Here is a 21,519-nt window from a genome sequence, read left to right on the forward strand (position 1 = left end):
AGACCCCGCTCCGCTCTCTCCACAGCTAGGCCTGTCCTCTTACCCTCCCCCCTCCCGTCTTCTTGTCTTTGGCTCAAGCAGAGTGGTCAGCCTCATGGACTCCGGGAGAGCACCCCTTAGCAGAGATGGGTTGGGGTGCTGGGTACAGCTGGGGCTCCGGGCGTGGCTGCTGGGGGGGAAGATGACAGCAGATGCTGTCCTTCGTGTCCGGGGCGGCCAGAAGGTAGAGTAACGTCTCCTCTGCCCCTCTCGTCCTGCCTGCAGGCTGCCCGGATGAGATCCCCACCAGGGCGTTTTCTCTGAGTTCCGGTGGAGTCATCCCAGCCATGGCCAGACGCGGACCTGGCCGCTGTGGCTCGGGCGTCGGAGGAAGGTGCCCCTGTCCTGCCAGCTCAGGCTCCGGTCTAGGACATTTGAGGAGTGAAGGCTTCACAGCTGGGCACGGTGGGCGCATGGACACTGAGGTATCTGCTCTCCTCTCGGCAGCACCCCTGACCCCCAGCCCATTCCCAGGGGAGCGCCAGGCCAGGGGCCAGGTTAGGGACCTGGGGCCTCAGGTGGACAGAGGCGGCTTCAGAACGTGGCTCTCTGGAGCTTCACAGCGTTGGCCTCAGCCAGGGCTTGCACTAAAGAGAAGAGAAATGGCTGAGGAAAGGTAGTACCGAGGGCCGGGCCTCCCGCCAGCCGTCCCCAGGACAGAGAAGCCTTATCTTACAGACCCTTGAGGAAGCCCACCCACGCCCTTGCCCTGAGAGAGGGGAGCAAGTGAATGGAAGTTGAGTTTCCACTTGCCTGACAGCGAGGGCCTGTGCTGGGGTAAGGGGTGGGCTCGTGGCCTGGGCCTCTAGCTAGCTGTCCAGTGTTATTTTATTCTACAGTAAGGTCTGGGAGAAACCAGGTCCAGGAGAAACGGTTTCTGGGGCTTCTCAGGCAGGGCTGCTGAGTACTCACAGACGAGAGGCCCGAGGGCCGGCAGGCGGCAGGGGCCCTGGGGGGCTGTCACCCTTGACAGGGACAGGTGCGGATAGCATGGGCTGGCCGGCTCTTGCTTCAGGAGAAGCAAAGCCCAAGGGCGCTGCAGCCCCAGAAGCGGCCCTGCCCCGGGCTCCAGCCAGCACCGCCCAGGACTCGGGCTCAAGCAGGTGGGCGAGGGATGCAGGGGTGAAGCGGAGCCAATGCGAGGGTGTGGATGGCCCGATGTGGGGGAGGAGGGCCCTGCTGCCCAGGGGGATGAGACACAGTAGAAAGTGCTTACGTCAGAGCTCAGACCCGCATGATATGGCTGCTGTCGGCGCCCCGGAGGGATTCAGACGACAGGGGGTTGGCTGGTGGAGTCGGGGAGGCGGGGGAGGTGGGAGGGCTTGGGGTGGCACATTGCACTGGAAACAGAAATGAACAGGGGAGTGAATTGGGTGAGGGGGCTGGGGGCAGCGAGCAGCTTGGGCGGGGCGCCCAGAGGGAGGCGGGAGGTGAAAGCAGGAGGCGGCTGAGCTGGGGACTTGCTGAAGCGGAGGCGAAGCTGCCTATGGCCCAGGCCCGGAGGAGGGTGGCCAGAGTGGCTGCGGGCGAGGCCTGGTGCCCCTGGGGCTCCGTCCCATCAGCACCCCGGGAGTCCCAGGCCTCTCCAGCAGGGTGCGGATGACGCTGGCAGCTCATCTAAGGCAGCACCAACAACGATAATGACGACGACTTGGTAAAATCACACTCATCCACGTTGCAGGCCCGTTTGGGGTCATCGAGTGCGTCTTTACCATGAAAATGAAGGCTTCAAGCCCCAGAGTGAGTTCTGTTAACTCAGAAGGGATCAAGGGTCTCAAAACACCTTCTTTCCCCACTAGCAACTGAGAACCATCTTCCATCAGGCCAGTAAAGGCAGATGGCAACTCAACCCTGAACAGAGTCATCACCAGCCTTAAAGCGGTGACATCTGAATTAACGAGCGAAGGGGAAGGACAATGAGAAGGGCACGTGTTGTTAGGGCCAGCGTGACAATCTCTGTACAGTGGGCAGCAGGCTGGCACCGGGCGTCAGCCAGGCCGCACTGCGTTTCCATGGAGAAGGCGTCCTGGCTTGCTTCCACCCTCCGCAGGGTCCCACACCTCTCCTGCCTTCTGTGCAGGAGAAAGGGTTGGGGCGTTTCCCAAGGCTCCTGGAGGTCCCCGAGGCTTGCAGGCGGATCCCCACATCTGCACGGAGGACACGGAGCCCCCAGAACCAGCAGGGTGTCTGCCCATGACATCCCACAGACAGTGCCTGGGAGCCAGCGACACCTTAACTTGATATCCAGACACACCACTCAGGTGCGTGCCCCACACTTGAAACTTCCCAGGCGACGTCATTCAGCAGGGGCTGTCGTGCGGAAGCTGACTCCATGTCGCAGCACGCAGGCATGACACGCTTGCCATTTGCTCTTGGAAGCGCTCCTTGGGGGTCCAGGACACTGCTTTATGCATAATGCCAACAGGTGTGACTCACTGGGCTTCTGGTCCACAGGCGACTAGGGACAGCAAAGCTGAAGCCTCGGGGTCTCTGACAGCTGTAACTTTTTTTTTTTTTTTAAGATTTATTTATGCATACAGAACTGGGATACAGGCCAGAGATGCAGGGGTGGTGAGAGGCTTCACCAGAGACAGAGTGGGGAGCAGACAGGCAGGTCGATGAAGTACACTGCTGAGCGGAGCAGAGGGTGGGTCAGGAGAGGTCTGCCACGCCATGTGGGTCACCTCGGGGGCCGGGGGTCGAACTCGCACTGAAGCAGCTGCAGCCAGCTTGCAGTGCTGCTACCAGGGAGGGCCCCATCTATAACTTCTTATATCTATATCATCTTATAGATGATAAGAATATGTGTAAAAGATGAGCAACTGGAGAGGAAATCGTTTGCAAAAAGCAGACATACTGATGGCCTAGGAGCATTTCCGACAGACCTGTCTTGATGAAACCCCTAAGGGCGGAATCAAGATATTTCTACTAAACCTATATGAACAAGAGCAAGAAAGACCCATTATGTCAAGCAGAACCTCTTTGAGAAGGTAGAGAAATACTAACTGTCTGTTAGGAACAGATCAATTAAATTACTTCAGATTAACGTGTATGGCGGATGTGCCGGGGACCCGGGACATTATAAGCGTCTGTCCTGCGGGCACAGTTATCACACGACTCACATTCATGAGACCCTGCACTCCCCCATCCTACACCGCACAGATATATATTCACACATAGTGCAGTATCAACACGGTACCAACGGGTACTCGAAACCATGATGTCATTCCCCAAACTGCAGAAAAAGCCCAGCATACATACACGGGTTTGCCAACTCTCCCTCCACCTTGATTCTGCCCTTCGGGGTTTCCCTCCACCTGGATATCACACACTCACAGCGCACACCCCCCCCCCCCAAGAGCTCACCAAAACCCACATCCACACGGCAGCCCTCACCTGTATGTGTACACACTCCATATGAAACGCAATCATCCCTCGAGCCACACGTGCGATGCACAGAATACATGTCCCCACAACTGTTTCCCAGGGTGGACACTGCGCATGCCCCAGGCCACCAGACACACCTAGATGCTGCGCCTTCTCGTTCCCGCGCTCTGGAGTCTGCACACTCCAGGTGAGTCCACGCCACGCCCACTCGTCCCTGACCAGACTCATCCCTGCCTGCTACGCGCTGACTCTTCCTCCCGTGCCTGCTGCCCCGACGGGGGGGACTGTGCCCTGCACTCCTGTGCACGCAGGTCTCGGGCCCAGACCCCACCCGTGGTGCACGCGCCCCGCCCCAGGACACTCCTTGCTGGGCCTGTGGAGCTGTGACTCTGGGAGTCTGGCCAAGGGCAGCAGAGACAGTCCGCTAAGGCTGAGGTCTGGCCCTGCCAAAGCCATTTTTTAAATAGTTGGGGTTTTGGCAAAAGCAAGTCGAACCTTTACTGTCAGCACGCAGACCTTGAAAGGTAAGCCTGTGTGTGGCGAGGGGGAAATCTGAGAGGCCAGGGTGCGCTTGGTTTCCATGGAACCCTTGGCCGGGAGCTGCAGCGGGCGGGTGGAGAGTGCCAGGAGCTGGGGCAGGGATACAGGCTAAAACAATGTTGTAGGCGCTGACCCTCGGATCAGGAAGTCGCCTTTTGCCCAGAGCTTGTGGAATTTGATATTTGGAAAGTTCAAGTTCATCTGCAGCTAAGCTACAGGGAGGAGGTCCGACAGAGGCCTCCCGGGAGCCAAGCCGGTTCTGCTGCCCCTAGCGCAGGCAGGGCCCTCGGCCCGTCCCTTCCCTTGCCCGGGTGAGACAGTCTCTCTCTGAAGTACCCACGGGGCTTTCCTTGGCTACCATCCAAATGTCCAGAGTGGCCTGTCAAGAAGGCTGTTGGAGAATTTACTTAAATCCCCTTTACTGGGGCCTCCCTGGTGTACAAAGGGTTAAGTCTCAGTGCTATGAAGCTGTTGGCAGCCACTGCAGCAGGAAAGCAACTCCTGGCCAGGGAGCTGACCCCCATGGCGCAGCTGACCTCTCCTGTCTCACCCCCTGGTTCCCTCAGCAGTGTGTTTCAGTCCATCTGCCTGTTCTGTCCCCCACTGTTTCTGGTGAATCTTCTCATTTCTGACACATCTCGCCTGCATGGACCCCAGCTCTTCTATGCATAAATGATAAAATAAATGCATAGATAAATGCATTAATAATAAACAACTATTTGTGCACAATAAATAAATGCATAAATAAAATAAATCTTTAAAAAATAAAAATAAAATCAATCCCCTTTGTTATAGCCTAAACCCCTCTGACTTATGAAAATATTCGTATTTAAAAGTTAGGAAAGATGGGCTCTCCCTGGTGGTGCAATGGGTTAAACCACTGCATTATGAAGCTGTCTGCAGCCACTGCAGCACGAGTTCGATCCCCACCCAGGGAGCTGACCTACATGGTGCAGCAGACCTCTCCTGACCTGCCCGCTGCTCCCCTCAGCAGTGTATTTCAGTCAATCTGCCTGTTCTGCTCCCCACTCTGTCTCTGGTGAATCCTCTCACCCTCCGCACCTCTGTCCTGTACCCCAGTGCTGTAAGCATAAATAAAATAAATAAATCTTAAAAAAAAAAAAAGAAGTCAGGAAAACCACATGCAGCCCCTATTTCTACTTCAGCTATCGCTGTTTCAACTAATGCTCGGCCTTCAAGATGCGACCGCTGCCCCGGGTCAGCAGCCAGCTGGTGTGGGCTCTTCCCAGTGCCAGGCGTGACATGGGTCTGTGGGCACGCTGTCCCTACCCTCTGTCCTCTCTCCACCACAGGGGTATTTTGATTTTGATTTTCCAGATGAGGAAACAGAGCTTCAGGGAGCCAGAACTGGAGCTGTCCCAGGTCACCAACACCAGCGGTCACCCCTCCCACTCTGGGGGCTCCCCTCACTGCTCCCCACCCGACCTGTGGTTGCCCAAGCCCCGGTCTCGGCCAACGTGGCATCCGCCAGGCATCTCTCTGAGGCATCCCCTCGCTGGGGCTGCAGAGCCCTGTTCTCATGGCCTCAGCCCCCCTCCGGCCTGAGGCGGAATAAATATCTGGTGCCCAGGCCTCGTGAGGAGCCCGGTCTTTTCCACACCCCGAGCCCTGCCGTCACCGCCTCACTTTCATTCCTCCCGTTTTGTGCTCCCTGACTCGGGGATGGCATCCCAGGTGGAGTGAGCTAACCCTGCTAGCCTGTGTCCACTCGGGACCCGCCAGCTGCTCTGCTGTGAAGCCAGGTCCTCACGCTCATCCTTTTCTGCCTCTTAGCAGAAGCATGGGCTCGGGTCAGTGGCCAAGGCGGTGACTGTCCCTCCGCTCCTGGCACCACGGCATCCCCCTTTGTCCCTCTCCCCGTGCAGCACGAGCAGCTGCCCCGGGACGCCTGTCCTCTCTACAACTGGCCAAGACGTGATCTCTTCCTCTGCCTCGCTTACGCCTTCTTTCTGGGGCTTCCCCCGACCTGCCTGGGGAACGCCTCCCTGCCCTCCACAGCGCCGCGGGCCACGCCTCCCTGAAGCACCGGGAGGCCATCGTGGCTCTGAGCCTCTGGGTGCTCCTGGCTCTGGCCCGTGTGCACCCTCCTTCCCGCCACCTAGCGTGGTGCCAGGTGCTCAGCCCTCCTGACCTGGAGGGACACTCCCCTGGCCCTGTGCTGTCCTGGGCCCTGGGCGCGGGGCCTCCTCCCCTACACCTGCTCACTGCTCTCCCTGGCAGAGTGAGGCCCAGCCCCTCTCACCAGACAGCATGCGGCCCCGGCGGGAGGCCTCGGTCGCCAAGGCACAGGAGATTTCAATCCGCTTCTCCTGCTCCTGCAGCTGGCTCTCTGAGTCCTGGGGCACGTCCACAAGGTCCCCCTCGCCGATGGGCACCACGTTCTGCATGCTGAAGAGGCACAGACACACGACATGGGGGAGGGGACAGGATGGCCCAGTTGACCTGAGGGGGCCTGTGGTGGGTGGGAGGCCTGGGGCCTGTGAGTGGGCAGGCTCTGGTTCCCTGCAAGGCTGTCCCCAGGGGTGAGGGGGACCCTGGCAAAACACGAGTTGGGACCCCTACCCGTGATGCTTTAAAATCCATAAAAAGTCTCAAGAGAACTTTCAGGGCAGCCTTGAAGGGGAAAGCAGTCACCAGCGGGGGACCCGGCTGTCTGTCTCCACGATGGATCCTTTGTCCCCGCCGGCTCGTGACTGGCCCTGCCCTGGGCTGGCCCGGCCCGCCGCCTTAGCCGCAGCCTCCACTCGCTCTCCACTGGGGAGGTTCGGGGCCCCAGCGACCTGGGTGTCCTGGGTGCCAGGGTGGCGGATCCCCCTGGCCTGTTACCTGGACTTGGCGATGAGGGTCTTGATCCTCTCCACCTTCTTCTGCTTCTCTTTCAACTCCTCGGGGCTCAGGGGGGCATCGGGTTCCAAGTCAATGTAGCGCTCGGGAATGAGGACTTTGTCTGGGGTGGAGAGCTGTGGGGGGACCGAGGTCACCGCCTCTGGGCCCTCCCGGCTCCCCGCCCGCTGCCCTGCCCGGCTCGGCTTACCTCCTTGTTGATGTCCACATCATAGTGCTGAGGCTCCAGCTCCATCTTGCGAAGCCGGGCGATTTCCTCCCGAGGGCTCTCGTAGGCCTGCCCGCCCGGCTCCTCTGCCCGCAGGGCCGCCTCCAGGTTGGAGATGTCCACCTCGTGGATACTGCGGTGACGGCGCACCTGGGGGCCACGCTGTGGGTGAGCAGCTCTCCAGGGTGCCCCGGCCCTCCTGTGGGCAAGCCACGCCCCCTGCTTGTCTCCCCTCACCGCGCGCCCCACTGTCCTGTGCTGTGTCCAAAGCGAGACCCCCAGAAGGGGCCAGAGGTAAAGTTCTCTCTCTCATGGGTCCGCAACTCCCCATCCTGCCAGAGCCTGGATTCACTTCTGTGTCTGTTATGTGGAGCTGCTGAATCAGTACATTGATTTCTGATGGGGACATTTTCTAAACATTCCAACCCACCCTCAAACTGTTTGAGGGCAGGATTCATGGATACTCATTTTTCTGCATTTCTGAAATTTAGTGGAGAGAAAAATAAGGTGCCAGGACATCACTCACTAGCTGTGCAGTCCTGGAACCCCCTAATTCTTTGTAACTTTGTCCTCCTGTCTCGAAAATAGGGATAAGGGACCCTCCCTGGTGACTCAGTGGGTTAAAGCGCAGCACTGCAAAGCTAGCTGCAGCCACTTTAATGTGAGTTCTGTCCTGGCCAGGGAGCTGACCCACATGGCGCGGCAGACCTCTCCTGACCCACCCGCTGCTCCCCTCAGCAGTGTACTGAGGCCTGTTCTGCTCCCCACTCTGTCTCTGGTGAATCCTCTCACAGCCCCTGCACCTCTGGCCTGTACCCCAGTTCTATATGCATAAATAAATCTTAAAAAAATATAATTTCCATCTTAAAAAAAAAAAGGGATAAGAATGTTGACCTCAGCATTGCTGAGAGGATTAGGTGAGATTACAATCTCCACAAGGACAGGGCCTGTGACCTGCACTGTGCCAGCCATGAAGCTGCTATGTGATCTTTGCTGCACCCAGGTGGATGCCAAACACACAGAAAGTTCTAGAAGCCTATTGACTTGCAGGGCTTTTCTGGGTAGTTTTGTACTGTCCTGTATTTGCTGAATTGTGATCATATATTTCATCCAAAATAATTAAGGCATTCCTTTTTGGTGAGTTTTTCTTGAAACACAAAAAAGAAAAGACTTGTCACAGTACCTCCCTTCCTGATGGGGGTGCCCAGTTCCCCTAGGTGCCAGCTTGGATCCTTCCCAGACCCTCCCTCTCAGACACTTCTTGTCTCCCAAAACCCCCAATACTGGCCATGCTGGCAGAGGCTGGGCCACGATTGTGGGGGGACTTTACCACTTTGTAGGTGGGCCGGGGGCTCGGGTCAGGGGCCGGGCTGGCTGGGAGCTGCAGGCTCCTTCGCTTCTCCTTAATGGACCCGCTCTGGTGCCGTCGCATACGGTCAATCTGCTCCTCCACACTCATCTTGACCTTGCCCTCGCCGGGGAACACGGCACTCTTGGGGCGCTCTTGCTGCGGGGGCAGAATGGGACTCTGGCCATTGGCTCATCCTCCACCCAGCATTTTCCTCTGTTACTTTAAAATTCCCCGCAGGGCCCTCCCTGGTGGCGCAGCAGGTTAAAGCACTGAGAAGCTAAAGCCACTTCAGCATGAGTTCGATCCCCGCCTGCCCCGGAGGAGACCACATGGCACCATAGACCCCTCCTGGCCCGCCCGCTGCTCCCCTCAGCAGTGTGCTTTGTCCATCTGCCTATTCTGCTCCCCACTCTGTCTCTGGTGAATCCTCTCACTGCCCCTGCACCTCTGGCCTGTACCCCAGTTCTGTATGCATAAATAAATAAATCTTAAAAAAAATTCCCCTGCAAAAGTTTGTCCAAATCCTAATCCCCAGGACCTGTGAATGTGACCTTATTTGCAAACAGGGTCTTTGCAGATGTAAATAAATCAAGGATCTCAAACAGAGATCATCTGGAATTAGGGTGGACCCTAAATCTAATAGGGGCCAGCCCTAAAAGAGACAGAAAAAAAACAAGACACCCAGAGGAGAGGGTGACGCACAGAGAGGCAGACCCGAGTGATGTGTCTACAAGCCAAAGACGGTCAGAGGGAAGTTGGGAGAGAGCGTGGAGAGGGTGGCCCCTCGGAGGCTTCTGGAGCCAAGCAAGCTGGCATCTTGGCTTTGAACTTCTGGCCTCCAAGCTGTGAGCAAATAAACTTCTGCTGCTTCAAGTTCCCAAGTTCATGGCATGTGTTAATTTTCAAGCTGCCCTAGGAGTTGAATGCACATCTGAGACTGGTCTTGCTGCATTGACATCTCAATGAGGGAGCACGAGAGGGTAATTTTGTTAAATGTTCTCTATCTCCATCCTGCACAGCTCCTGTCTCCCCAGGGCCGCCCTCCGGTCCTCCTCCCGCGTGGGTGAGCAGAGGGTCCCAGCTCAGGCGCTGCAGGGAGTACTCACCCGGGAGGACAGCCCGTTGGGGAGCCCGTTGGTGGTCCTCCTCAGCACCCTGGAGGAGCCCACGTCTTCGTCAGTGGGCGACTTGGTCCGAGGGGGCACGATGCCAACTGCAGAGAGACAGAGCAGCCATGGGCTCATGCCCACAGGGAAGGCGGGGAGAGGGGCTGCTTCCCTCAGAGGCTCAGCCCTCTTCTGCAGAGCTGGACACGCGGGCTGGGGACACACTCTATGGGGGTGGAGGAGAAACCTCTGGACAATCCTGATCCAGAGTCTCCCAAGACCAGGAAGAGACAGAAAGTACCTTTGTTGAGTGCAGCCTGCTTCTCCGGCTCCACCTCTTGCCTGCTGGGCATGAGGCTGATGTCTCTTGAGGTGTCCAGGGGTGAGGCCTGGTGGGAGTCTTTCTTGCTTTGCTGGGGAGGAAGGGTGAGAAGATGGCTGTTGCTAGAGTGGCCATGGGGAGTTTGGCCCCTGGTGATATTTCTTTGGTTTGCACTGGTCAAAGCGCAAACCCTTCAAAATATTGGATGGGAAACTGTGCCAGGTGGCAGTGGAGGTCAAGGGGGTGTGGGAGCCTCTCACTGCACCCCCTTCAGGTTGGCCAAATCTGGCCATCTTGGGGAGTGAGGGCTCGGGCGTCCAGGCAGCCCTCAGTTGAGGCCCATCCTCTTGGTAGCAGAGGCCTGGTGGGAGCGAGGTAAGGAATGACCAGAGGAGAGGGGGGCTCCGTGGACAGTGGTCTCTGGGGATTCTGCTGGGAGACTTGAGCAAAAGAACCAGGATTCTGGAGTGGGAAGGAAAAGGCACTTAGCTTGAGAGCTCAAACATCATGAGACCAGAAGGGACCTCAGATGCCACCTGCGCCCCACCCTGTCACCCCATCCAGTTGCAAACCCTAGGTCTCAGTGAGGGCAACACAAGAAGAAAGAAGACGGGGCTGGGAGTTAGAAACCTCAGCGGCAGCCCAGCCGCAGGGCATGGCAACTTCCAGCTCTTCCTTGCACGCTGGAGGGAACAGTGCCTGCCCCGCCCGCCCCCCCAGCACACCATCAGGGGTCACGCAAATGACCAGTAGCTGAGTCTAGATGAGAACATGGGTTTCCCAGTTTTAGGCACAGGCCTCTACTTACCACGCACCTCTAACTACCCCTCTCCTGGGCCTGGGTTAAGGGTCCAGGCAAGAGGAGAATCCAGAAAGGGGAGAAAGGGCCTAAATCCCTCCAGGGATAGGAGAAACCCAAAGAAGACTCTGGCCAGGCAGAGACAGAGAGCGCTTGGAGGACTGGGGTGCGAGGTGGACAGGAGCAGGCAGGCGTTGGGGGATCACCTGGGAAACAGGTGATCTCCCATGTCTGGTCAAGCTGGGAGGGGGTGGGGCACAACCTACCACCCACATGGGCCGCCCACTAGCCTGTGCGTGGAGGGGGCATTTCCCCATGTCCACGCAGGCAGAAGGACAGAGGGCCCGGGTGGGCGTCTGAAGCGCCCTTTACTTATCTCAGAGCCCAGGGAGGCGGAGGGCTCCGAGACACTGAACTGTGAGAAAACTGATAGCGGAATGGAAGGTGACTCAGTGTCGTGCCTGGCACCCTAGCCTGGCCCTCGGCCCCCTCCCTCCAGCCCTGCCCTCCAGGGCCCGAGGGTGCTGGGTACCTGACCCCTGGCTGTCTCGCCACTGTGGTGCCAGGAAGGGGAGTTGGGGTATGGCCAGAAGCGGCTCTCGCTAGGGAGTGGAGGCACGGTTGGAGGAGACTCCAGGGGGACGTAGGCTTTGGGAAGGGGAGGCCTCGGTGGGCCAGCTTCCTGAGGCAGAGAGAAGCCAGAGCACATTAGGAAGAACAAGAGCAGCCGCTGTGAGAGCAGGAGAAAAGAGTGTTAGCAGGAGGCAGACGACGGCATCGCTGGGACCCTGGCGCCCACCCTCGACCCGCCAACTCCAGAGCTGACCGCTTGCCTGGCCCCGCCACTGGGCCCCCCGTGCCGCTCCCCACACGCCCCACTCTCCTCCAAGCTCTCCTTACCGCATCATCGCCACCCAGGCACATTCCCGCCCACGCACTGTCACGTCTTCTGGCCCCATCTACACCGCGGCCCTGGACGCCCCCAGTGTGTGAGGCCCAGGGTGGGTTTCCTGGGCCAGTTTTAGACCTTCAGGGCAGTCAGGGTCTGAGCCACTGCCCCAGCATTGAGACACGTGCTTTCCAGAGGCCATTCTCCTCCTCAGACTCGGCCCGGCTCCCAGGCACACTGAGCGTGGGATTCTGGGGGAGCTCGGGCCTCCTCCTGAGAGCCTCACGCCACCCACGCCCCAGAGGAGCCTCAGCAAGCTCTGTGCTGACTGGCTAGGGACCTGCTCCTCGCCCCAACCCTCTGCCCTTTCATCCGGAACAATCCTGGGCTCAAATTCCGGGGAGCTAGTGTCTATGCTGACCACCCTGATTTGGGAGAAGACATCCCTGGAAGGCAGACAGAGATACAGGCTGGGATGAGAGCAGAGAAAGGAGGCCTCTGGGGGAAGGCACCGCCCTGGGTGTGTCAGCAACCATGAGACAGCCACGCCCGGCCTGGGGCTCTGGGAAGCGACGGGAACAGAGACTGGAACAGAATATGTGCAGTATCGGGCGCACGGAGACCAGCCTCCTTCCCACACCTACCTCCTCCTCCATTTTGTCGCTTACCTCATTGGAGCCAGGCTTGGTGGGAGAACCCTGGGAGCCAGACACTAGTGAGAAGGGGCTCAGGGGGCTGGTGAGGCTGGTGGAGCTGAGGGGGCTGGCGGGGCTGTTGGAGCTGTAGCTGGCTGAGGGGCCAAGTCCTCCTGGGGGCAGAGAGGACAGAGGTGAGGGCAGATCGGGGGGGCCTGGCGTGGGGGTGATGCTGTGGGTGGAGGTGGCAGGGGAGAGTGTGGGAGGGTTTAGTGTCTTGGGAACACTTGGGCCTGCGTGTGAAAGGGACTGGGCCGTAGGCCGGCTATTGAGGGGCAAGCTGGGCCTGCCAAGAGGCCAGGCAGAAATGGCACAGTCCCCCCAGGTGTTAAATACCAAAGCCAGCCCAGGGCCCCAGGGCTGGAGGAAGATGTAAGATCACTAAGGGGTGCAGGAGGCACAGAGCCTCGGGGGCTGGGGGAGGATAGATTCTAGCCTGTGCGGTCACCAGCACCTAAGTGGTATATCTGGTCTGTTCTGGAAGGAACGGGGATCCTCTCTACCATCACAGACCTCAGGAAGGTTCTGGTGTTCTACAAGGTCTTGACTGGCTCTGAGCTGGTGTGGGATGGAGGCCAGAGACACCAGAGCATTTCTGGTGAGGCAGAGCCCAGGAGGCTGACAGGGAGGCGCCTACCTCTGTGCTTTGCCGTGTCTGTGCCCCGGGATGGGTTATTCTTCCTCAGCCCCTCCATCACATCCTGGATCCTCCAGATTTCCTTCTGGATTTGCCGGTTGAGCGCCTCATTCTGCAACAGCCACAGCACAGGTCAGAGGATGTGGCCGCCGAGGGGTGCCCAGCCTCCTCCCTGTGCCCTTTGGATCAGCAGTAGGAACAGCCTTGTGTGTATGTGTGGGTACACACCCCCACACACCCCTCCAGCACCACCTGTCCATGGGCTGCCTCTGGGGCCCCCAGAGGAGAGCAGGGTGGTCCTGGAGCCAATGTCCCTCGAGGGGGACTTCATGAAGCCTGTTTCCGGGAGTGAGAGCATCCAGTTTACCCACTTTCTTCATCTCCAGCCGACCTCTCTGTGCTGCCCACCGCCCCACACCCCCCGACACGCCTAAATATGCACAGGTGACATTCAGTTACAGCATCTGCTCTTTACAAACTGAGAGCTGCTGTTTATTTACACCCACTCATACTGGGCTAAGTGCTTTGCATACACTCACTCCTTCCGGCTACACGACTCAAGAGACAGGACAACAGCTACACCCGCTTCCAAGCTGAGGCCACTGGGCCCCAAGACCTCTGCTACTAAGTAGGCGACACTGTTGTAAAGGGGGCCTGTGCCTCTCCAAGCCCAGCACTCCGGAGCAGGACAGGCGTGGGCCTGCTTCCTGAGGGGCTGGAGCCCAAACCGTGGCATCCGGGTCCTCTGAACACAGGGCCTTCGCCTCACCTACCTGGCCAGCTGCTAGGCAGGGGAGCTACGTTCTGTCACTCGGGAAGACATTGGGGAAAGCAGGTGTTAATTTTGTCAGAAAGACACGGCTTGCAGAGCTGGCTACAGGGGAGACAGCTGGCAGAGCAAAGACAAAGCGGGGTGAACACAAGCCTCCCACATTCGTGTCCAGCCTCCTGCTTCCGGGTGGAGCTTTCTAGCTCATCCCAGAACGGAAAGCTGTGCTGGCTCAAAATTCTCCAGGGCTCCTGCACTGCCCACTCTTCTGATGTCAGGAGACTGATTTTTTTTTTTTATATATATCATGAATTTTAATGTTTTGTCTTTAAAATTACAAAGTGTTTACTTAATTTTTTTTCTTTTTCTCATTTTTTTTATTACAAAAGTTTATTTTTACATCGTTTTGTACATTCTTTTTTTTTTACATCTCGATTGTAATCCCCGGAGAGACTGATTTTTATTTATACATCTGCGAAGTCCTTTGTGCTGTAAAACACCTCAGGGCTGACCTAAGCCTGTGCATCGACCTTTGCTCCTTCCCCATGACCGGAGGGAGAGAAGACCCCACATTTCCCTCACCCTGAAGCCCAGAATCTGCTTCAGAGGCCTGACCCTGACTTGGTTGCAGGGTCTCTGAACTCTTTAAAGCAAGAAAGGAAGCTCCTCTGATCCCTGGCCTGAAAGGTTGAGCGGAAGCTACAGGAGCCCTCGCAGGTCTGAACCCCCTCTTCTGTCCAGGGACCCCCTTCACCTGATTGTCCAAATTGAGCTGTTCCCAGAGTTCATCGTGCAGGGCAGAGACCTCGGCTTCCAGGTTCTCATACTCGGTGGTGCTGTTGGCCAGGGCCTGCAGTGGGGGGACACAGAGAGACTTGTACCCCACATTCCTCGTCGTCTTTGCTCCTGGCCCTGGGGCCAGGGTTCCTGAGGCCTGGGGGGGGGGTGTCTAAGAAGGGCGGAGGGCACAAAGACACATTGAGAGGACCTCAAACATGGGTCTTTCAAGAGGCACAACAGCCAGTCCTGCCCAAAACAGCCGTGTCCGGGTGTGGAGACAGGCCCAGAGGGACCACGTCAGCCTCCTCCACACTTGCTCTCCCCAGTGCCAGAGAGCAGAGGGCAAAAGGAAAAGAGCCAGAGGGGAGGTGCTTGCTCTCTGGAGGCTGGAGCACATTTCCTATGGCTTCTGGTGTTCCTCCCGGGGCCGCCAGGCTGGAGCCTGCCCCAGGGGTGGCCCTGTGCCCGGTGGAAAGTCACCAGGGTAGTGGCGTTTGTGTCCTGGTTCCCCAGGGAAGAGGACAGAGGAGGGCAGCACAGCTGGGCAGCCGAGGAGATATGTAGCCCTGGATCTCCGTGGCCCAGCCCTGAGGGGGCCGCGGGAAGCAAGCCAGCAGCCTGGGTGGGGCGCGGCCGGTTTGCAAGGCCGCGTGAGTTCCGGGCTGTTCAGGCCTCTCGTGAGGAGGGCCCCTACTCCCGCCAGCAGAGGGGAATGTGGATCGGCAAACACAGCCAGGGTGCTCTCCTGCCACCGCGCTGGGGTGCGTTACCGTGGTCGCCTGCGACAGCTCCACACGGATGTCGATGAGCTGGTTCTGCAGAGACTCCTTCTTGTGCAGCAGCTTCTCGGGGTAGGCGGGCTGGCTCCCGAACATCTCCAGCTCCTGGTGGGTCCCCATCAAGGCGCTCTCCAGGCTCTCCTGACAGGCAGGGAGATGGCTGTGAGCAGTCCTCTAGGGGGTCCCGGGCCTGACCCCTAGGGGGCCGAGCAGGCCGGAGGGGAGGCTGCCTCCACCGTGGCCGAGGTCTCAGGACAGCCTCAGGGGTCTGGCCAAGCGCAGGTGGGAGCTTTGGAGAGACAACCAGCCACATCTTCTCCATGGGGTGGGGGGTGTTCCCGGCCCCACACAGACCACCCTGCGGCTCTCACCTTTTCAGCTCGGAGCTGCTGCACTAGCCGGTCCTGCTCCCTCACCACCTTGTTCTGCTCACACAATTTGCCCAGCAGCTTCTGGGTTCCCGAGAGAGTGGGGGAAGGGAAGGAGAGAAAAGGGGGTGAAGGACATGGTTTGATGGGGATCTGAGCATTGTGGGGGCAGGGCCTGGCCCCTGGGTACCACCTCCTTTCCCCTGCCTAGGGACCTTGGGCCTTCACCTTGACCCTGGAGGCACGCAGGGACACAAAGATGGGACTTCACCCCAAGGACCCACTGGAGGGGAGATGTATTTATTCTCTGAGGAAGTGAGTTGAGGGGGGAGGGCTGAACGCCGGGTGCTAAGCTCCTACACTCACTCCCACCCTCCTGGGGGGTCCCAGTTTACAACCAGGTGAGGGGATAAAGTGGCCTCCCCTCCCACACAGGTGGGTATGGAGAGGAGGGGAGCAGAGGGTCTCAACCGGCAGCCTTGGGAAGGCCAGTGGACAATCGGTTCCCCTGCTCCCGTGGGCCGTGGTTCCTTCCTCCCTCCAGGCTCTCAGGACGGCTGATGTCGGGGTCCCTCTAAGGTTGGGTCCCTGCCTGCATGGAGCCTCCCCCGGGGCCAAGGGTCCACCACCCAGGCAAGGCCAGTGGTGTGGGAGGAGGCCGATGAAGCCCACCTTCTCTTCTGGACAGAGAGTGCTTTTCTGCGTCCATACCCTATCCGCGGCACCCCCCAAGGACAGCCTGGGCACCTTCCTTCCAAGCCAAACCTTGCTCTCTGGAGCTTTTCCATCAAGGCCCAGCCTGCCTGCTCCCTGCTTCGTCCCTGACCCCAGCCCACATGCCCTGAGCCCCTGCACAAGCGGTTCTAGTTCCTTTTAGTAAAAAAATGGAATCAGCCACCTGCTGGAACCCCCCTGCCCGGGCCCCGGAACCCCCTCCCCCGAGGCTCCCTGAGAGCCGGTCGGGCCCTGTCCTTCCTGGCAGACGCCTAGGGACTAAGGTCATGCTGGCAGAACAGGCTGACTGATTTACCTCCTAACCAAGTCTGCGTTCCTGCAATAGGAAGACCCACTGCAGCAGACAAGGCGGCCTGGAGCTCAGTGGAGACACACACAGCCAGCAAGGGGTGGGGTGAGTGAGAGGCAAGAATGAGAAAAGAAGGGGGTGCGGAGGAGGCAGGCAGAATGCTGTCTTTAGGCGAGAGAGGACATGAGTCAAACGCATGAAGAGCCACCAGAAGGAGCGAGATGGATGGAGGAGAGCGCCCTGCAGGGGCGGGGTGCTGCGGACGGCAGGGGGCTGGAGGGACAGGGAGCAGGAGAGCTGCTCTTACATCTGTGTCTTGCTCGTTTAACTTGTAGGTGTGGAGGCTGTCCCGGAACACTTCTGGGTACGGAGGGACCTGCGGGAACACGAGGCCAGTTACCGCAACAGGGACGCACTGGGGGGGGAGGGGGGGCAGTGATGGCTGCGAATGATGGTTGCTCCGTTCTTGCCCGGGGCCGCGGCCCATCTCTAGCAGCTTCCTTTCTGGGGAGCCGAGCTGAGCTAATTCTCTGTCCCTGAAGGGATGGCCCCATTTAGACTCCAGCCCCACCATCCTTGGCTGATTCTGGAGACAGAGGCCACTCAGCTAGGCTCCCCAGCTTTCTCCTCAAAGTCAGGGGAGCTACTGCCAAGAGGTATTCTATGGTGCCGAGCTCCCAGCGGCTCACTGGAGGGAGCACTGGTGACAGATGGTGAACCACAGAGCTCTTCATGAGGATAAGGTCTGGGGGACTATAGGAGACAGTCCTGCTCATTGGAGGGGTTTGGGAATGATCACCCCAGTACACTGAACAGTCCCGCTTGGGCAGGACCACACGTGTCTCTGGGCCAGCAAACCTCGCCTCAGAGATGCATTGACACCCAGAGCGCGTCCTACACGCCTTCGCCTTGGCTGATCCCCATCACACCCCACATGCCCTCACCCCAGTGACACCTGCTGAGGCACCATCTAGAAACAGAAGACCTAGGCAAAGGCAGGTACGTGATCCCTGGCGTGGCATGAGATGTCGATGCCGGCTTTTCGATGGTTTGGGAAAGGGTCTGGGGGGTCACCATGACAGTGAGAAATGAAGGCTGTCCAGGCTGAGCCTGGGAGATGAGGCTGCACATGAGCCGGCGGGGTGGAGCCCACCCAGGTGGCTGCACTCGACCATGCACAAGCAGCTGAGGTGAAGCTGACGGGGACATGCTGCTAGGCGGAGGTCTTACTTGCATGAAGAGTTGGGCCCTGGGGGAGGAGTTCTCCACCATGCGGTTCACCATACTGATGAGAGTCTCGCTCTCACTCATCTGCAGCAGAGGAAGGAACGCACGATTCAAACGCAGACCCAGTGGAGGGCTCTCTCCCAACCCGCCTGCTCTTGTTTGCCAGAAACACAAGTGGACAGCTCCTCTCGGGGCGTCCAGCACCCACCGTGGGGCCTCCCATGGCTCACCCCTGTAACGCCACCTCAGGTCCGGCACTGGGCGGCCGCCAAGCCCTCGTTGCTCCCCGCTCTGCGGAACCCCGTCGAGACACCGCCCCCCACTCCCCACCCCCACCCCTGGGGCCGGGTGAGCAGGTCTCATCCTTGTTTCCAAAGCGGTCACCTCCCTGCCCCGGCTCTGATTTCTCACACCGCTTTGGTCAAAGACTGATAGCAAGGCTGAGCTCCCAAAATTTGAACTAAATAAAACAACTGCAAAATAAAACCTCGGCCCCGTGCCTTGGACGGACAAGTTCGTAGGTCTCTCCCCGGCCCTGACCGTCTCCTGCTCTAGAGTAGGAAGGATTGCTAGACACGGTTTCCAGAGCTGGGCTGGATGTATCCATGCTGGTCTCGGATGAGGCGAAGGTGCAAATAAGGAAGGAGGCCAAGACAAGCGAGCACAGTTAAAGGGACACCAGGCGTGGGAACGCCGCTCTCCCATGTGTTAGCTTTGTTTCCGGGGTCACTGAGCGCGTGGAGGGGAGGCTTCTTGCCAGTGAAGTAGGGAGGGGGGCGGGGGCGGAAGGGAGGCCAAATCAACTACAATGCCATCATCTCCCCGCTGGGTCGAGTGTGACGCCTCAGAAAGTGAACGCATCAGGACTGGCCTCAGCTTTGTCCCTTTAACGCAGTTGGTCTGCGGGAGAAGGCAGGAGACAGAGGAGGTGTTTGGGGAGGGGCAGTGAATGAGGGAAAGGACAGAGCCATCTTAGGGCAGATCTCTTGGGGGGTCACAGTTCAGCTCCCCAATTTTCCCCACTGCCATCCCAGTCTTTGTTGGGCCCAGGCTGTGCTTCAGGCAGCAGGCCGCAGCCTCAGGTCTGTGTGCTGGAGTCAGAGTGAGGGGCAACCCCACCCCCCTCGGTCCCCACCCCCAGGGAGCACAGCTCACAGAGGCTCTCCAGGGATCTTGCTCCCTGCCTCTGTAGTCCAACTGGTAGTTTTTTCTATTGAAAAAGTATGATTTCAAAGGCTTTCAGAAGAGCAATGGTAATAGGTGGCTGAATCTTTGTAAAAGAGTTCAAAGTCAAGAGGCCACAGCCTCATTTCTATACGGATCTGAACTCAGGGTCCCTATGTTCTGGGAGTGTGCGTGTGTGTGCGTGTGAAGTCAGACTACCTCATCCAGTTTGGAGACCCTGGGGAGGCCCTGGCTCCCCCTGGATGCCCACTGATCTCATTTCTTCCCCAGCAGTGAGTTTTGGGGACCAAAGGCAGGAGGCAGAATGTTCCCCCTGCGCCGTCCCCCCTACCCCCACGTTGTGGGAGCTTTGGGCTGTATCAGCCCACAGAGGCCTTGCTTCTTAACAGGGTTCCTAGCTCTTACCTCTTTCTCTCCAAAGTGGAAGAGAAATGCTGAGGAAGCACCCAGCCCAGGGCCTGGTGGGTGCCGATCGGTATTTTAAATTGAGTGTCCGATCGGTATTTTAAATTGAGTGTCAGAAGAGAAAGAGAAGACACAGTCACTGCAAGCCAACGCCTGACAAGGAGAGTCTCACGACTCTGCGGCAGGTGGGGCCGGTCTCCAGCATCCATTTCAGGACTGAGACAACAAAGAACCAGAGCGACTGAGTGACATTTCCACGGGAAAAAGCCTCGTGGGCAGCAGCGAAGGTGGACTCTCCTCAGTGGTAAAAGACTGCCTGTTAAGAGCATTGTTCTGGGCCTCCTGGTGGCCTAGGGGCTAAGTCTCAGCACCATCACCACTTCCTGAGTTTGATCCCCACCCAGGGAGCTAATCATATGGCACAGCAGAGCTCTCTTGCCTCACCCACTGCTCCCCCTCAGCAGTGTGTTTCAGTAGATCTGCCTGTTCTGTTCCCCACTCTGTCTCTGGGGAATCCTCTTACCCCACTGCAAAACTCTGGCCTATACCCCAGTTCTTCCATGTTAAACAACAACAACAACAACAACAAAACAACATTGTCTTGGATCTTGGAGGAGAAAAGTCATTTCTGTCGCTGCCAGTCCGAGCGCCCTATCCCTCTATGAGCGTAGAAGTGTACACACGGCCTGCTGCCTACCTGGAGGCTTTGTGGAGGGGCCACAGGGAGGGAAGCCTGCCCGGGAGCCCCCAGGACACTGGGGGTGCCTCTCACTACCCTGGCACAGCAGACCCTGTTCCCACCATGGCCATCCAGGGCTCCCGCGTCCTGCTTTAGGACTCGGCCCCACCTGGACTGGCAAGTTCATGGTGTGGACAACATGTGCTGTTTCTGGAACTAGCATGGAATGTCCTTGAGGGCACAGCCATCCCTGCCCACTAAAATGCAGGCACAGAGCACCTCCTGGGGCTTACGGCCCCTTACTCCCTGAGATTCGGGCGCTGGGGCATGATGGCGAGTTACTTGTGAGCAGAACTTCCAAGAGGTACAGCTACACCTCCTGATTTCAAGCTTATGGTTCTTCCTGCAACTTTAAGAGCACAGAACCATCCTGGTGAGGTTTGACTTAGCGTCTTCATATATTGGATATTTCTCAGCTATAAACTGGGTCAACTTTCCAGGCTATGCTGTTTACTGGTGTGCGTCCAGGACACATGAGCTAACCCCTCTGAGCTTTAGTGTTACCGTTATAAAAGGGGGGTTAACCGTGCCTGCCTTACAGGGGTGTTATCAAGATTAAATACTCCAGGACCAGTGTTTTCACCAGCCCAGCCCCACCCCAGGATAATACCGTGTGCATCCAGGTCCCCCTGATTTATAGCGTGGATCTGAGTGTCAAGGTGTGTGCTCATATAAATGCCTAGCACGCCGACCCCTGGCTATGAGTTCCACAGCCCTCTTGCCTTAAAAGGCAAGGGAGTGGCCCTCCCTGGTGGCACAGCGGGTTAAAGCACAGCACTGAGAAGCTAAAGCCACTTCCGCATGAGTTCGATTTCCGCCTGCCCCGGAGGTGACCACATGCCGTGGCAGACCTCTCCTGACCCACCCGCTGCTTCACTCAGCAGTGTACTTCGTAGATCTGCCTGTTCTGCTCCCCACTCTGTCTCTGGTGAAGCCTCTCACCGCCCCTGAGCCTCTGGCCTGTACCCCAGTTCGGTATGTACAAATAAATAAATCTTAAAAAAAAAAAAAAAAAGGCAATGGAGCTCCTGGTTAGTGCTCTGGAGTAAGAGGCCCTGGAAACCTCTGGGAGCTGCAGGCCCAGCCTCTGCAGGAGGCTGGGGTCACAGCACCCCTCTGGATACCACCTGGAGCGCTGAGGAACATGTGAGCCATGTCAGCAGCAGAACTTCACAGCAACAGGACTACACTGGATATATTTTATAAAGCATCCGAGGGCCATCCTCAGTTTGCATCAAATCACAACTTGAGGCGGATGATAGGAACATTTCTCTGATTCAGCCTGAATTCAATTCCTAGCATTTTAGACCCAGCAGGATCTCTGCTAGTCTCTCCAGCAAAAATGCAAATTCCTACCTGCCCCCTGAGGGCAGTTCCATCTGGGCTGAACAAACATGAGGTGGCA

At 58.0% G+C, this 21,519-nt stretch overlaps 1 protein-coding gene across 1 annotated transcript in view; it reads right to left on the reverse strand.

Annotated features, from left to right (window-relative positions):
- Nucleotides 1-537: 537 nt before the first annotated feature.
- Nucleotides 538-21,519, reverse strand: part of PLEKHA6 (pleckstrin homology domain containing, family A member 6) — a 130,088-nt gene continuing 109,106 nt past the window's right edge. Inside the window, exons 12-26 of the mRNA XM_012726786.1 lie at nucleotides 16,866-16,934; nucleotides 15,538-15,618; nucleotides 15,158-15,307; nucleotides 14,362-14,457; nucleotides 12,839-12,950; nucleotides 12,175-12,314; nucleotides 11,150-11,299; nucleotides 9,798-9,909; nucleotides 9,497-9,603; nucleotides 8,370-8,546; nucleotides 7,022-7,189; nucleotides 6,814-6,947; nucleotides 6,230-6,375; nucleotides 1,256-1,379; nucleotides 538-626 (exon numbers count right to left, since the gene is read on the reverse strand). Of these exons, the coding sequence (XP_012582240.1) occupies nucleotides 1,264-1,379; nucleotides 6,230-6,375; nucleotides 6,814-6,947; nucleotides 7,022-7,189; nucleotides 8,370-8,546; nucleotides 9,497-9,603; nucleotides 9,798-9,909; nucleotides 11,150-11,299; nucleotides 12,175-12,314; nucleotides 12,839-12,950; nucleotides 14,362-14,457; nucleotides 15,158-15,307; nucleotides 15,538-15,618; nucleotides 16,866-16,934 (1,758 nt within the window). The 3' untranslated portion in view covers nucleotides 538-626; nucleotides 1,256-1,263. The remainder of the gene's footprint in view (nucleotides 627-1,255; nucleotides 1,380-6,229; nucleotides 6,376-6,813; nucleotides 6,948-7,021; nucleotides 7,190-8,369; nucleotides 8,547-9,496; nucleotides 9,604-9,797; nucleotides 9,910-11,149; nucleotides 11,300-12,174; nucleotides 12,315-12,838; nucleotides 12,951-14,361; nucleotides 14,458-15,157; nucleotides 15,308-15,537; nucleotides 15,619-16,865; nucleotides 16,935-21,519) is intronic.

The sequence above is a fragment of the Condylura cristata genome, unplaced genomic scaffold (assembly GCF_000260355.1).
Source record: "Condylura cristata isolate star-nosed mole 26May11 unplaced genomic scaffold, ConCri1.0 scaffold00018, whole genome shotgun sequence".
Classification (NCBI taxonomy): domain Eukaryota; kingdom Metazoa; phylum Chordata; class Mammalia; order Eulipotyphla; family Talpidae; genus Condylura; species Condylura cristata.